We start from the raw sequence: 15,654 nt of genomic DNA on the forward strand, positions 1-15,654 counted from the left end.
AAGAAGGAGTTCCAGGACCTCCTGGAACAGGTGGGAACATCTGGAGTGCTACCAGGACACTGTACCAGGCTGTGGGGTCCCATGGTCATCCAGTAACACCCAGCTCAGCTGCCATGGGTTTGATTTTGCTGGCAGCCTCCACACTGGCTAGCTCTGTGACTGCTGTAGCCCCAGTAAAGGACACAGAGCATTAGATGTGCACCACCTGAGCCAGCCTACCCGGCAGTAAGGCGCTCACTCAACACTCTCACCTCCGTAGCAAAATGCAGGACCCACATCCTTCCTGAAGCACCCTCAGCACCATGGCCCTCAAGAAGGCCTGGAGACCCCACGGGTGCCATGGCAATGCTGTGTGCGGCAAGGCCAGCCCAGCTATCCCACAGCACACGGGCACGGGCTGACCCCGCTGTCCCCTCTCCCACCCGGGGTGGCAGGACAGCAGCCCCCCAGCCCCCCGCCCTGTCACTTCCCCGGGGGGGGTCCCCTCAGCACTGGCAGGCTGTGACACCGAGCCAGAAATGGCTCCCCAGTGCCTGAGGCTGGCGGGGCGGTGCAGCACCCCCTGCCCCAGGCATGGGGACAGCGGCAGGGAGCACACAGCCCAGAGCCCCGAGGGTGGTGAGGGCCCTGAGGGGGGGAAGCACACAGCCTAGGGCCCTGAGGGGGGGGAGGCCCTGAGGGGAGGCGGGGGCACACGGCCCGAGGCCCTGAGGCGGGGGGGGGGCGACCCTGAGGGGGGCGGGCACGGCGGGGCGCCTCACTGCGCCCCCTCGCCTTCCCGCGGGTCCGGCCCGTCTGCCGGCTGGGGGCCGCGCTCCCGGTGCCCCCTCAGAGCCCCGGTGCCCCCTCAAAGCCCCGGTGCCCCCTCAGAGCCCCAGTACCGCTGCGCGGCGCGATCCCTCCGCCGCATCCCTGCCCCGTGGTCCCTCCGCCGCCCCCCCGCTCCGCGCCGCGGCCTGACCCGCGCGGGCCGCCGTAGCGCGGGCGGGCGGCCGCAGGGCTGCCGGGGGGGGGCGGCGGGGCGGGGCGCTCGGCTCTGGGCCGCTGCGGCCGGCGCGGGGCTTGGCGGGCGGCTCGGCCCCCCGCGCCTGGCCGAGTCCTGAGGCTGCGGAGCCGCCCCCTCGCTGCCGCCGCCGCCGCCGAGGGTACGGCCCCCGCCCCGCCCGCGGGGGCGGCCCGCGCCGCGGCCCCTCCTCGGGGGAGGCCGGCTGCATGGGCAGGCGCTGCGGGGCACCGTGGGCGCCGGCCTCGGCGGCGGAGCCGCTCCTGGGCGCCAGGTAGGAGAGGCTGAGCCGGCGGGTTCGGCGGGGGCGGGGGCTGGGGCGGGGGCGCCCCGCAGGCCGCAGCGGGAGGGGCTGGCGGCTGTGCCGATCGGACCTTCCGCTCCCCCTCCTCCCCCCTTTTTCGCCCGCTTCCCGCCGCCCCCGTTTGCAGCGGGGGCTTCCAGCCGGCCGGGCCGCGGGGGGGGCGAGCCGGGGTCTGCGGCCGCGGGCGGCGTGCCGGGGGCGGGGGTGCCGTGCGGTCCGCCTGCCTCCTCGGGGCACCCGCTGCAGATGTGTGCTCCGAGCAGAGCCAGACCGTGAGTGGGGAACTCGCCGCGTTTGCTCTCGGTGGGCTTCCGCGGCTTGCCGTTCGGTCACCGAGCGCTGCGGGCCGCGAGGGCGCGGTGCGGTGCGGTGGGTGCCTGTGGGGCAGCGGTGGGGTTGGGTGCACCCACAGCCGCTCCCGTGGCACGAGGCTTTGCCTTTGTTGTGAGGCGATACTGAAGTGCAAAATGTCTAAATTTTGGATCAGGGCATTGGTTTAGATGTGCTAATTGATACTTAAAGGATGATAGTTTTTGCGGAAGCCTCCGAGAATAAGTAATGTTGTGCCCACCAGTAAACTCTTGCCTTTGGCATTTCTTGGTGAAGAACGAGGCTAGAATTTATTGCAAATGCCGGATTGACTCACAGGGGCATCTTTCAGTTTAGGTTACTGCTGATTTGATCCTCTGGACTCTGCAAAAGGAAAGCCTGCCAGCCTCTGTTAATAGCTTTGTGGTGTAACAGGAGTGGAGCTCCCAAGCAGAATCGCTGAGAGATATGTGAACGCGTGTGAGCAAAGCTGAGCACGTTGGTATTCCTGCCTCAAACCTGGGCTCGTTCCCCAGGCACAGTTTGCCTGTGGGGTGAATACCCTCTTGGCACCTGAAGATGATGTCGGTCGAAGGGTCTACAATAACAAGTCGGATCAAAAACCTACTTCGCTCCCCTTCCATTAAGCTGAGGAGAAGCAAGCCTGGGAACAAGCGTGAAGATATAGGCAGCAAGGTGAGTGCCATGTGGTGCGGCCGGCATGCTTTAACTTTGTTGCCTAAGGTCCTGTCTGTGCAAACAATACTGCTGTGGGAGACCTGGTGTAACTGTAGAGTGATGCAGAGCAACTGATACATGACTGTAGTCTGTCTTTTAGTTGGGGTCTTTACTGCACTGTGGATCCTTGCTAAAGCCCAGATCCCCACTTCTGAGACACACTCTTTTCACTTGTGTGGTACGTACTGGGTCTGTATCAGAAAGTTTTTGGGATTTCGTGCATTGTGGTGTGTGTTGTTATGGATGCCTGACAGGAGAAATAGAATTCTGCCTCTTCCTCCATGTTCCCAACTGCTAACCTCCATTACCAGCAGCTAATGAGACACAAGAGCCTGTTCATCTCTGTAAGCACTTGCTCTCAACCCTGCAAAGAGTGTTCTGTGAGCATGTGGGGAAGGGTAGGAGGATCCAAAAGATGGAGGATTGAGATATGTCTCGGAGGTGAGTGTTCAGATGGGGTCTGTGTTCCACAGGCCTGCTGGATGAGCTTTCCTCTGTGTTCCTCCTCCGTGTGCCTCAGCTCCGCTTCCCTTGGGGATGTCTTGTCTGGGGCGTCATTGCTTCTACCTGAAAAATCCATCATTCTTCTTGGTGGCGTGGAGAATTCCTGCCAGTCACTCACTGGGAATTGACTGGTGTCATGAGGAGAGGAGGATGACTTAACCCCAGCTGCAGGGAGAACAGGAGCTGGATGGCATTGCCTTGTGCTGACAGCAGGTGCCTCTGAGTCAGGGCTCCTCATTCTCCCCCTGCCACTGATTCACCTGTAAACCTGGGCAAACCACAGCCTTTGCATAGCTCGCTCTCCACATAAGTAGAAAGCTTAATCCCTCCCATCTTGTGAAGACTCACTAATAAATAAGAAATGCTTGTAATCCATGACTGGAAAGCACATTCATTTGTCTCAAAACAGTACTGCTTCAAAATTTCTCTCTCAGGGTGAAGAGTGTGATTAAAACTTCAGGGGAAATAAATGACACCTTACTTAAATGGCCTGTCCCCAGCCTGCAGTCCTCGTCTCAGAACTCTTGGTTCAGGTCAGAGTTTCCCTGAGATGGCTGTTTAATACCAAGGAACACAATATACTTCTTTTGTCAAGCAAGAGAAAAACCTGCTCGGCTTCCTCAAAGTTGTTAAGAGGAGGGTCCTTGGTGTTTGTGCATGACCTCGGTGTGTGCAATGTGTTGCATTTAATGCAGCCTGTGGACTGCCAGTGAAATGTACTTTGCAGCTGTTGCTGAGGAGCAGTTTGTTGATCTCTATTCTGCAGAGACCTCTGTTGAAAGAGCCAAAAGCCACCTGTACCACCATGTACTACAGCAGGCACTGGATTCTGGCTCTAGGAACGGGAGCTGAGGGCTGCACACTCCTTTTCAGAGCTGGGACCTGCTGCTACGTATGCTGGCTGTTCCCTGATACCCGTTTCATTTTGTTTTGCTTTGACATGAGTTTTGGAGGAGCTCCGTTGTATCCTTTGTGCTGTCTTCCAGTGTGCAGCCAGGGCTGTCTGATCCCCTAGGGATATCGTGGATTCATTCGAACACCATCAAATTAGGGTTTGAGGGCTGGATTTTGTGTATCTTGTTAGTAAAAGCAGTTTATCAGTGAGATGCAAAGGAATCGATGGGGAGTTTGCTGGCAGAAGCAATTTGTCAGGATGAGGAGTTAGGTGCTGGTGCTGGTTTCCTAAAGCAATCTGCTCTGAATTTCCCTCAAGTGAGTTATGGCCTGCCTTCAGCGGGACAGCTGGAGCAGGCAAGGCAAAAAGGAGTGGGCCCCTTACCAAAGATCCAACATATGTTGGATGTCTGTGGAGATGTTCCCTCTGCTATGTGTGTGCTCCACTGCCTTCCAAGGTGAGAAGCAGCACTACTTTTCTAAAATAGCAGGAAACAGATCCTCTCAGTCTCCAATTTGTTGTGAGTGTAAATCCTTTGGAAATGAAGCTGAGCATCATACACATCACTTTTGAAGGATCCTTGCTGACCTGCAGAGAGGGTTTTTTCAGGCTGCTTTGTCTCTTGGACTTTTTGAGAAATGACTGCTCCAAGAGATGCATGTGACTCTAGTCACATGAAATATGGAAGGGGCTATGAAGCTGATAGCTTTGGCTGGTCACCTATGCTGAATGCTGCTTGGTTGCATAGGATGGAGTAAGACTGCGGCGCTAAGTTAATGCCTGAAAGGTGATAGTGTGCTTTGTATGTGCAGATGTAGGTGAAGAGCAAGCCCTCAACAGCCCTGTGGTTCCTCTGAGTCCCTTGAGCTTTATTGCAACCAGCTGCTCAATTTAAGATGGACAAGTACCCTCAGTGGGACTGCCTCAGCTTCCAGTGCTGTGATTTTCTCCCCACGAGTGCAAAGTGTCCATGGTGTCCCTGCTCTTTCCTAAACAACCCTTTGGTGGTGTGAAGCCTGCCAGGCTGTCTCAGCGGTGAGGGACAGACCCCTTGGACAGTTTGTCATGCTGAAGAGAAGCCCTGTGAAAATTGGCTCCTTACAGCAAAGCAGACATGTAATGCCAGGCTGGATGTGGGCAGGCTGTGGGAGGCTGGCTCCGCAGACCTGTTTGTGCATTGCTCTGGAAGGGGGAGTGTGTGTAAGTAGAGATATTTTGCATGATGGCTGTGCAGGACTTGCAGTGTGTTACTTGGGAGCTGTACAAGAGAGAACTTGTTTTGTGACTTTTATTAGGACTTATTTCTTGCCTATACTTTAATGCCTGGTTTTACGGAACAGCTACAGGAGATCTCTACAGGAGTAAAACTAAGGAACCAATACATAATCATTGATACTTGAAAGAAATAATAAATAAAATAAGGGGAAGGAATGGGAGCTCTTTAAGTAAAGTTTGTTGGCAAGTTGGGTGTAGTGTTTTGTTTTCTTGCTGCTTTTTGGAAACAACTTATATTTTGTGGGAGTCCTGATTTTTGTTGCCGTCTGACTAACTCTGTTTAGACCTTTTCTGTTTTTGTCTTCTGATGTTTGTGGCTCAAATCCACTTTTTCTGTCCTCTCCAGATCTCTGGTTTTTGTGTTGAACAAATATAGACCCAGAGTACAGTGACTTCAGTCTAGACCTGTTGATTGTTGGGATTGTAATGTGTCTGTGTGGTGCCTGGAAGCTAAAATTTCCTCAGATAAGTTGGTTGGCCTGTGTTCAATTTCTAGATGATTACTAGCCCTACCAGAAACCCGGCCATGCATCTCGTCACCGTGCTTGTCATTCCAGTAGAGATGCAGGGTTAAAAACTGGGCACAGAGTGCCTTTAGGCAGCATCGATCACCCTGAATGAGTGGCACTAGCAGGACAGTGGGGAAGTTAAGGGTCAAGCTGTCTCCCATTGCTAAAATGTCCTGGTTGCTGTACTGCCCTGCAGCTTGGCTATGTAAATCTCTCTGCTTACAGAAGTCATGCACCTGAACAGGTACAGTTCCTGCAGGGACTGTTCATGTTCACAAGAGTACAGCTTAACAATATAAGCATCTTTTAAACTGATGTAGCTGTGCCTATTGTAGAGTGTACGTGTGGCGGGTATACTCAGTCAAACCAGATTATGAATATCAATGTAGAAACAAATTGCTACGAAGTCTGCTACAGGCTTTTCCCGAAGAAGGTAAGCTAGTGGGTCAAAAAAAACCCAAACACAAAACCACACAGATTTGGAATTTGCTGCATATTTCTTTGATCTCTCTTGTTTTTTTTTTCTAAGCCAGAAATATTTCAAGTTGCCAAGTTGGAAAGAACGCTTCGACTAAAACCTGACATTCCCCAGCAGGAAGTCATTCGGCACGGGGACTGTTGTATTGTGGTCTCTCCCCTGCCAAGTGTCGTGCAAACATGTGCAGCTGGAGCGCCTGTTGCTGCTCCATGATGCTGGGTTGGACTGGGTGGCTCCACAAAACCTTTTTGAGAGCTTTTGTTCTGAAAATGAGCCCTGACTAAGTAGCTCCTAGTGGGACAGTGTTTCCTGTCGTCCTTTGGTGAGGCATGGTCTGTTCTTACTGCCAGCCTCTGGGCTCCCTGATGGGAGCTTCCCTGTTAGGGCAGCAGAAACATGTACGCATACCTCTGTGTCCTGCCAGCGAGCAGACACAGATTTAAGAGGGAAGCGGATCCATGGAAGCTTGAGACCCCTCATGCCTTGCCCTGCCCCTTGTGTTCCTAATGCAGTTCTCCAGCTCCTCAATCCCTTGAGAAGCTGCAGGGCTCAGCTAGGACCACAAGCTGTCCTGGACACAGGAGAGTGGAGTAATGTTTCTGGCCTGGCTGTGGCTTCCTGCCCTCAGTACACAGGCCTTCTTGTTTGAAAATATTGTAGCTTCCAACTTGAATCAGTTTAGACCACTACTGGTCTTAACCAGATCAGCAGAGAACTGCTGAACCTGAACTGGAGCAGAACCAAAACCCACAAGTTTGATTCACTGATACAAACGCTTCAGAAATCATCACCTCTTATTAAATCATTTAAGGTGAAGTTGAGGCTTGTTGAGGAGTGGGATTCTTTGTAAGTCTTTGGGTACAACTTGGTCCTGCAGCAGCAGAACGTGCTGGGTTCCTCATGGGCAGAACTTCCCAGGGAGCTGGCTGTGGGGCTGAGCAGCCTGACTCTGTGGGTGAAGTAGAGAGCAGCCTGTCTGATGCTGTCATAAGCTTCTGTTTTGGCAGGATTTGGAAGGGTCTTTCACATAATGGTAGTGCTTTTGAGGAGCCGTTCAGGCAGTATTGCCCTTCTGCACTCCACTGGAGTCTGAGTGGTGCTCAGACCGCCAGCACTGGGACCAGCACAGCCAGTGGCACAGCTGAGAGGATGCCTCTAGCCCTGGTCTGGCCTTCTGCTGCTGTGCCTGTTCTGCTTCAGCCTCCACAAATGCTGCTTGGCCCCAGCTGGTAGCTAGGGATCTCTCTCCCAGCTCTGCACCGCTCAGTCTGAACACACCCAATTGCTCCAGCAGCCTAGGGGCTGCTGTCCAGAGGCAGAGGGGATTTCCTGTCTGTGTCTGGTCAGGCTTATAACAGCGACCCTTAAAGCGGAGAACGGAGGCTGGTTAGCTTCTCCGCAGCCAGACCTGCATTTCGGTGGCGTGTCTGTATCTGTGGATTGTCAGTGGAACAACTGAGAGTCTCGTAGCTTAGGGGCTGAATCTTTCCCTGTGGGGCTGCTCTTGTCCCCTGTACCCCATCCTCAAATACACAGTGCTCAGGATGACCCTGTGTTCATTTCACACACAGATTTTCCTTGTTCCATTCTTTGCTATAAGAATGTTATGCCTTGACTTGAAATTACAGAGTGATCTGGCTAGCTCTCCTGGCCTGAGTTGGAGCCAAACATGAGTGTTGAACGTGACTTAGAGCCACAGGGCATATCAAAGCCAAAGCTTTTCTGCTGGAGGACTGTAACACCGATTGCTCTCAGTTCTTGAAGTATGGTGGGTATAAAAGGATATAACAGTTTGACATGTTTGGTTTTGTAGCCTGCAACAGTATCCATGAACCACTGTGATCCTTCTTGCCAATTTTGAGACAAGATTGCTGGAAAGATCCGCCCTTCTAACCACCCCTAAACAATGTGCTGTCTTTACTGTAAGAGGCACCAGGAAGACCTCTCCGTGACGGGGGGAGAGCGACAATGTGCTAACAGCTGGGGTGCAGTCAGCATAAATAACACAAACCAGGTCATTTGCCTGGTGGGTTTAAATGGGTCTTGCTTCCCTGGGTGCTCATATGCTCCTTACCTGGGTGGTCTTTTAGAGCTGCTGAGGCCTCGCCTTGCGTATTGTTCTTTACCTCCTTCAGATGAGCTGGGTATTCCGAGAAGGCACGTGGGACTTAGCTAACCTGGCTGGACAGACTCGTAAGCAGGTTTTACTCTGTTCCTGCTGTGCTGGATAAGCCGTACACATATAGACTGATGACCCCCTTTTGCTTGGTGGCTGTTGTTCTGCAGTGGGCTGTGAAGCATGTAGGGTTTCGCCAAAGACCTGGCTGGGATGGTAAAATGGCAGAGGTCAGGGCTGGTCAGAGATGTTGCAGGTGGTACATTTGCTGCTGGCTGGTCAGAGCTGTTGTTCGCTGTGGCGTATGGAGGTGTGGCGGAGAAAGGCATCCACGGACACAGTGGAAAGGGACATCCTCCAAAGTGTGCCATCTGTTTCGCTAGCTGTGTGCTTGGTACTACCTGTGGTGTATTGCCTCATTAATTTCAGGAGGACAGAACAGTTGAAGTGATGGTTGGGAGTCCAGCCAGGTTGGGCCACTATCTGCTTTTGTATCATCAAGGGTCTGCAAGAGCCTGTGTATTATTTCATTCCCCTCTGTGTCTAGTGGAAAGCAACTGCAGGGCATCACCTCCGTTTCCAGCTGAGAAAGCGATGATCAGCATTTTGTTGGCCTGGTGAATCTGAGTAGATATTTTGGTTCCTGTTGATCAGGTCGTAGGGAGAAGTTGCTTGATTAGTCTTGGTACAGCTCTCTCTGTGAGAGTGAAAGCAAACAGCGTGCACTAGCTAGTCTTTGGCTTTTTTAAAAGGTCTCTTGTCTCACTGTCTGGGGCAGGGAGTGGCACTTACATGGCACTCAAACGGTGCTTAGTAGAATGGAGCCCTGGCATTAGTGCTGAGTGATCCCAGCTAAGGTCTAAATAATTAACTAGCACCAAGCCCAGTTTCAGTCACTTCAGGCTTCTTTTTATGTCTGATGTACCTGCCTCTGCAGAGCTGCAAGTCTCTGAGGGCTCCTGTACGTGCGTAGCAGGGTTGCGGGATGCTTTCTGTTCTGGTTTCCAGCTTCAGATGTGGGCTGGTCCCTGTGCCTGAAACCCTGCAGACTCTGCTGAGGCTGTGCCCACCGAAGGGTGGCTACTGCAATTCAGAGAAAACCTCCCACTATTTGCTTTCACCACAGTGGTGCTTAGCCTTGCCCTGAGCATGTTTGCATGTTGTGCAAGGAAAATATAGCTGAGGCCTGCGGCTGTTGTAACCAGCAGTGGATCTGTGCCATGTGATCTGTCTTCAAAAATATTGGCGCAAAGGTGAGTCACTGCTAGTATTCGTATGACCATAGACTGCAGGAGCACCCCATCACTACCTTCCTTTGGTGAGCGCTGGACAGACACATGACAAAGTAGACCCAGCCCAGAGGAGCTTCAGGCTTAAAAAAAAAAAGGTGCAGGGGGAACGGGATATGCTTTTCCTGTACAGACATGGCTCCAAACTCCTTCAGGAAGTCTGAGGCAGATGTAGAAATTGAATCCTGATCCTCTGAGGCCAAATCTTAGCCTTAGCCACAGAGCCCAGCCTCTTGCAGATTACCAGGGATGTTTCTCACCTTTCCCATGTGAGGACTGTGTGTTCATTTAGGATTATTTGCTTAAAAGTCCCAGACTGTTGTGCTGTTGTAAATGCTGACTTGGTTCCATTGTCACTAATGATTTCAGTAGCTTTGGTGATGATGACTTTCCAACAGGCTCAAGCAGATTAAGCACCATATGAATTAGAGCTGTGGAAACCCCAGTAAGCCTTGTAATTTTGCTAGTGTCCCAGGAGACCAGTACTGTTGTTAGTTACTGTGGGGAAACTGATTGAAAATAGTACTATAGAACAGCCTATGAACTGCTGGTGTATTCAGTGTTTCCAAGTCAATAGCAATAAAACCCAGTCCTGCTTGTTCTCCCAAATACAGTATTAAAACTCACGGCTGGTCAAGAAGGCTGATGTGATTTAACAACTAATAGGAGATCTCATACCTGGTGGAATTTGAACAATGGCATTCTTTCCTTACAGTGATGTTTAGGAGATGCAGAAATTAAAAAAACACTTCACATAGTTAGGCTGAAATTTCCCCCTCATGGATCCAGAGGGACTCCTTTCTCTGGAAGAAAGAAGGTTATTGGAGGTTGCATAGTGGTAGAGAGTCATAACACTAACAAATGGCTTGAGAGCAGGCAGACAGAGGAGTTTCTGAAAGGAGAAGGCAACTTTATGGCAGTGTCAGTGGATTGAGGGATACAGACTTGTAAAGCTCTTTGCTCCTGTTTTTCTTCCAAGTAGGCACTGTGAAAAAGTGTTGCCCATTCAGAAATCCTTCCTTATCGGCAGGCAGGCCCGGCACAGGGCAGTTGTTGTTTGAAGTGCCAGTCCTGAAGTGTTATCTGCGTCTCCTGTGCTCGACAGTGGTAGCCTCTGAGCTCTCCCAAGGGCTTTGAAATCAGTTACTCACCTCTGAGTAGCACATAAGGGGCTGCTTGCCTTTGAAGTCTTGTTTGTATTAGGGATGCTTTCATTTGAAGGGGGGGAAGCGCCATTGCTCAGGCCAGGACTTTGCACCAAAGGAACTTGAGTTCATTGCACAGTCCCTGATGCAGTCTAGATGCTGGAGTTGCTGAAACATCGAACAGGACTGAGGGTGCAAGGAGTGTGTGCAAGACCTGCCTCCTTTGTTGGTGGCAACCCTCGGTGCTCAGTGTTTCAGCCATGGCTGTACTGTGGGGCTGTGACCTGGACTGTAAGGGGATGGGGATGGTGTTGGAGGTATCCAGAGTGGGCATGAGTGTAGGGGTGTACTTGGCTAAGCACTTGCCTGTGTTTAGAAACAATTTGCAAGCTGAGCTTCCACGACAAGCTGTCTTCGTGGTGACACAGCGTCAAAAGAGTCTATTGAATGATCCTGTCCCTCAAAGAAACAGGCTATACCAGTAAAAGGACTTCTTTTTGCCAATTACATTGCATCAATATTAGCATCTTTTCTGCAAGAGCTTTGTCTGGGCTAAGAGTGATGTTTTTCACGCTCCTCACCAACGCTTCTGTGCTGCTGAAATGTGTAATGGTAGAGTGAACCTTGAGACAGAGCTGTGTATTTTTTTTTAAATGCTATTAATCGTTTTGGGTTCTGTGCTGTGTGCTGCAGACTGTCTCTGAGCCTTTTCCCCCTCAATGGAAACCAGACAGGATAGTTACCCACTTATTGCGAGGTGTCCCAGCATCCAGGGTTTTAGAACAGCTGCATAACTCCTTGCATTTGGCTTACCTCCCAGTTTTGAGCTAGATATAGTGGTCCCAAGCGCAGTTGTTTCAAACCTGCTTTGGGGTGTCATCCTTCTTGAGCAGCTGAGTCCAAAAGCATTGCTGACTGTAAACTGGAATGGATAAATCTGGGATCTGCTTCATTCGTTCAGTCCCTTCTTGTCCCAGCTCACCTGGTTTTCTTGCCTTGAATCACGGCCAGACAGGCTTCAGAAATGGTTCTGCGTCCCTTGCCCAACCGTGGGGGCTAGCTGGAGGGTGTTTGTCCAGCCTGTGCCTGAACCCTGCTGTAGGGAGTGGTTGCGGAGGGGAATGGGGATGGGATGACATAAACCGCTTTTAATGAAATGCATTAACAAGTATTTCTGATGAGCGTGCAGTGGGCCTCAGTGGAAGTAGTTGTTTTGAAAAGCCTGAGCTGCTTTTGAGGCTGGAATTGGGATTCTCTCGTGCACTGGGAGGATAATCGTCCTGATAATCCACGGCTTGTGTTGCATGTCTCTGCAGGCTTCCCGAGCTAAGCTGTTGAGATGTCTTTGACATGCAATCAGCGGCGTGAATAACTGGCGCTGGGGGAGGAGGGCGGGCAGGGTGCTCTGGGCTAGAGGCAGCTTGCCTCAGCTTCCTCGCTGCCACCTGCTTTGGCTGTGGTGATGGCCATAACGTCTGGAAGAGCGGGTCTCCTGCATCGCCGCTGTGGTGGGGGGCTGACAGAGGCTTGCTTCGCGAAGCTCTTGGCCAGCTTTCTGTAGCGGGGATGCAGATAAGCTTTTTGCTTTCCGAGACCTGTGATCCATACTTTGTGAACGGAGCCATCGGTGGGAGGCAGGGCAGAAGATGCAGTGCCTGGGCTGTCTCTGCGGTGCATGGCAGCTGCTCCGGGCCCTCGAACGGCCATCTCTGCCCAGGAGGGCCCGAGAGCCAGCACCACCTTCCGCGAAGCCAGCGGGCTGCCTCGGCCTTCTGCCGGGCGGTAGGCTGGGGCGCAGCCGGCGAGCGGCGCAGCACCGGGGCTGCCGTTGCGCGGACCGGCCTGCCTGCGCGCTGCCAGCCTGGCGGTGGCCGGGCGCCTCCCGGCTGCTCCGTGCCCCGCGGCGGGCGGGCTTCGGCCGGGCGGGCTCCCTGCGCCGCGCCGCGGGGGGGGCGGGGCCTGCGCCCCCCGCCGCCGTGGACAGGCCGCCAGCCAGTGGGAGGCGGGGGGCGCTCTGGCCCCGCCCCCGGGCGTCTGGGCGCGCCGAGCGCGCGGCGCTGCCTCTGCCAGTGTCCGCGGCGGGGTGGGCTGCGGCTCCGCGCCCCCAGCGCGGCCCGGGCCCTGCGGCGTGCCCAGGAGGCCAGCAGCGCCCCGGCTGGTGTCCCACACGGCGTGGCCAGCGGGGCCGGGGCAGTGCCCGTCCCCCTGCGCTCGGCACGGGTGAGGCCGCCCCTCGAGCCCTGGGCTCAGCTCTGGGCCCCTCACGGCCAGAGGGACACTGAGGGGCTGGAGCGTGTCCAGAGCCGGGCGGGGGCTGGGGGGCTCAGCCTGGAGAGGAGGGGGCTGGGGGGGCCTGGTCGCTCGCTGCAGCTGCCTGACAGGGGCTGTGGGCAGGGGGGGTCGGTCTCTGCTCCCACGGAACAAGCGACAGGACAAGGGGACACGGCCTCCAGCTGCCGCAGGGGAGGTTCAGGTTGGATGTAGATCGGGTGTTTGGAACAACTGCCCCACTGAGGGGGTGCTCAGGCATGGGACAGGCTGCCCAGGGAAGTGTTCGAATCACCATCCCAGAAGTGTTTAACAACACACAGAGGCGGTGCTTAGGGACCCGGTTTAGCGGCGGGCTTGGCACGGCTGCGGTAATGGTTGGACTTGATGATTTTAAAGGGCTTTCCAACCTCAGTGATTCTAATTTAAACAGGTTTTGGAAAAAACCAGACAAACCAAGTTCTAGTCTAGACAAACCCTATATAATATGCTGAGTGTGCGTTGTCTCCAGGCAGCGCCCGGCCCCTCGGCGGGGCTGCGGTGCCCCAGGCCGCGGGTGGCCAGCGAGCGCTCCGGGCTGCCTGGGCAGCGGCACCGTCCCCTGCGGCAGAGGATGCGGTCGCACGGATGCAGGGGGCAGCTTCCAGCGCTTTGTCTCTGCCAAGGAAACTGAATTGCCCCGTTAGATCCACTTCAGTTTGTGGAAATCTGTCTCTTTTTTTTTAAAGAAAAGTGGTTTACAGGGCACCTGGGGAGCTCGGGTTACCACGGGTGAAGTACTACTCGCTGTGGAGAGCCCTGTGATGTTCCAGCAGGAAGAGGAGAGTGCTTGCTGCGATAAGGCATTTAGTTTTGCTGTCAGTGCTTTCCAGAGGTTTAAAAACAATTGGGAACAGTCATCACCTATTGCTTAAAGGTTCGTTGGCAAGCAACAGAAACGCTTTCTGCGGGTAGCTTTTTCTGGCACTTAGGGCCTGTGTCACTGGGAGGAGCAGCCCGGCTCCCCTTAGCCAGCAGCCCCGGCTGGGGAGGTGGCGGTGTAAGGAACACTAACTGCAGGCAGAGTGGAGCTGGCGTTCCTGCCCTGGGCTGCGGGGCAGGGAGCCGTGGGCCTGGAGCACATTTGTGTAGCATTTGGGATTACTTGAGTTGGGGAGCTCTCGTGCTGAGGACGTGGCAGAACTGTAAATCATCAGCGATCTGTGTAAGCTGCGGAAGCAGTTGGGGCATAAGGAAGGGCTTAGAAGCAAAATCCATTATAAAATGCCAAAGTGGGTGATTTCCTGTGCTGGGGAGGGGGGTCTTGTCTCTGGGCAGCAGAGGGAACGCTGCCTACCTGTTGTGGCCATCCCTCTGGAAGAGGGATTTACTTCCAGGTCTGCCACCTGGTTTCTGTCCCATGTCCTGCCCTCCCACTCTCCACTGTGATTTAATGTGGATGCTTTTCTCAGATCCTCAGAAAGGAAACTGCTGTAAACAGCTGCCAAGCAGGATTTTGCATTGTAGAGCATACTTAAATGCTGGGGCCTGGTTGCATGATGGTGTGAGTATGTTTCTATTTTTCTGCTTGAGTGTATTTAATAGGAAGAACATATTCAATTCTGGTGGAGCGTATGTTACTTTTCTTAGTGTGCCTGCTAATACAGTAACGTACAGCCCACCCTTTTCCCCTGCCTATAAGGTCCCACTGGTATTGTGTTACAGCTGTTACGTACACAAAGTCTTGCACAAGGCTTCGTGTAACATTTTTACAGTCATGATGACCTTGAAGGGTTTGAAAGAAAACAATGCAAACGCTGGTGACATTCCTGTGGATACAAGCATGTGCTTAATTTTGTGTGAGGTAGTATGAGTGTGAGTAGTTCCATTTCACCCAGTGGGCGTAAAGATAAGTGCCTCTGTGGCTGATTGCAAGATCAGACTCTATGTATGATAATTCATTTCATACACATAACTGTATGTGTGTGCATCCCTGATATCTATATCATGCAGGTGTCTTCATCATGTTGTTTTGACCAGCTGCACTTTGTCCATTAATCCATATTCCCTGGCCATGTGGGTTACCAGTCCTGAGAAGCGCAGAACAGAGACTGTTTCTCTTTCCCTGCTTCCCATCCACCAAATAAACAATTAACCAGAAAAATTCAATTCTTCTTTTGTACCTCCATCATCTATCCCAAAATATGTACTTGGTTTCCCCTTTTCTCCCCAGTTAGAGGCTCCTTGGCAGAGCCTCTTCTGATCCAAGCAAGATGCTGACCTGACGTGTTCAGGAAGGGCAGTTTTATCCCTGAAGTTACAAACAGGTTTACGCAAGGATAAAGCTAGGTTATTTAACCTCCAGGACAAGAGACGCCTGTCTCTGCAGAGGCCTGAGATGGTGGTCATTAACTTTTCCACATCACATAACCAAAGATGCTGGTGCCTTTATAGATACTTCTGAAGTGTTGATTATGCTTTGCTCCTCTTTAAAGTCCAGTCCCATTGGATTCAGAAATAAGAAAAGGCAAGATATATATGTATTTTTTCTTAGAACATGTTAATATTTAGCTGTTCCAAAGAAAAATGTGATGCAAGGTTGTTTTAATGTAGTCTGGGAAGACTGGTGGAGCTGTCTTTGCAGCCCATGAGAGGGACAGTCTGGTGAAAGGCATGGTAATTATCAGCTGGTGGTTGTCTACATGTGGTAGCAGAAGCATCCTCCTTTAGGAGAGGGAATATTGCAGACACCTGTCTCCCTGTGGGCTGCTGCCTGGGGTCTGGCTCACCTGGGGTCATGTTAAAACCTAAGTCTAGCAGTGGCATCAGTGTCCTGTGGGTT

At 52.9% G+C, this 15,654-nt stretch overlaps 1 protein-coding gene across 5 annotated transcripts in view; it reads left to right on the forward strand.

The window, feature by feature from the left end:
• Window positions 1–1,046: 1,046 nt before the first annotated feature.
• MAPKBP1 (mitogen-activated protein kinase binding protein 1) overlaps window positions 1,047–15,654 on the forward strand; it is a 103,928-nt gene continuing 89,320 nt past the window's right edge. For 2 of the 5 annotated variants that reach the window (XM_037394569.1, XM_037394571.1), the window contains exons 1-2: window positions 1,047–1,277; window positions 1,969–2,312. In XM_037394569.1, the coding sequence (XP_037250466.1) occupies window positions 2,196–2,312 (117 nt within the window). In that variant the 5' untranslated portion in view covers window positions 1,047–1,277; window positions 1,969–2,195. The remainder of the gene's footprint in view (window positions 1,278–1,968; window positions 2,313–15,654) is intronic. The other 3 variants (XM_037394572.1, XM_037394574.1, XM_037394570.1) reach the window with 2 other exon arrangements.

This window comes from Falco rusticolus, chromosome 7 (assembly GCF_015220075.1).
Source record: "Falco rusticolus isolate bFalRus1 chromosome 7, bFalRus1.pri, whole genome shotgun sequence".
NCBI classification, from domain to species: Eukaryota; Metazoa; Chordata; class Aves; order Falconiformes; family Falconidae; genus Falco; species Falco rusticolus.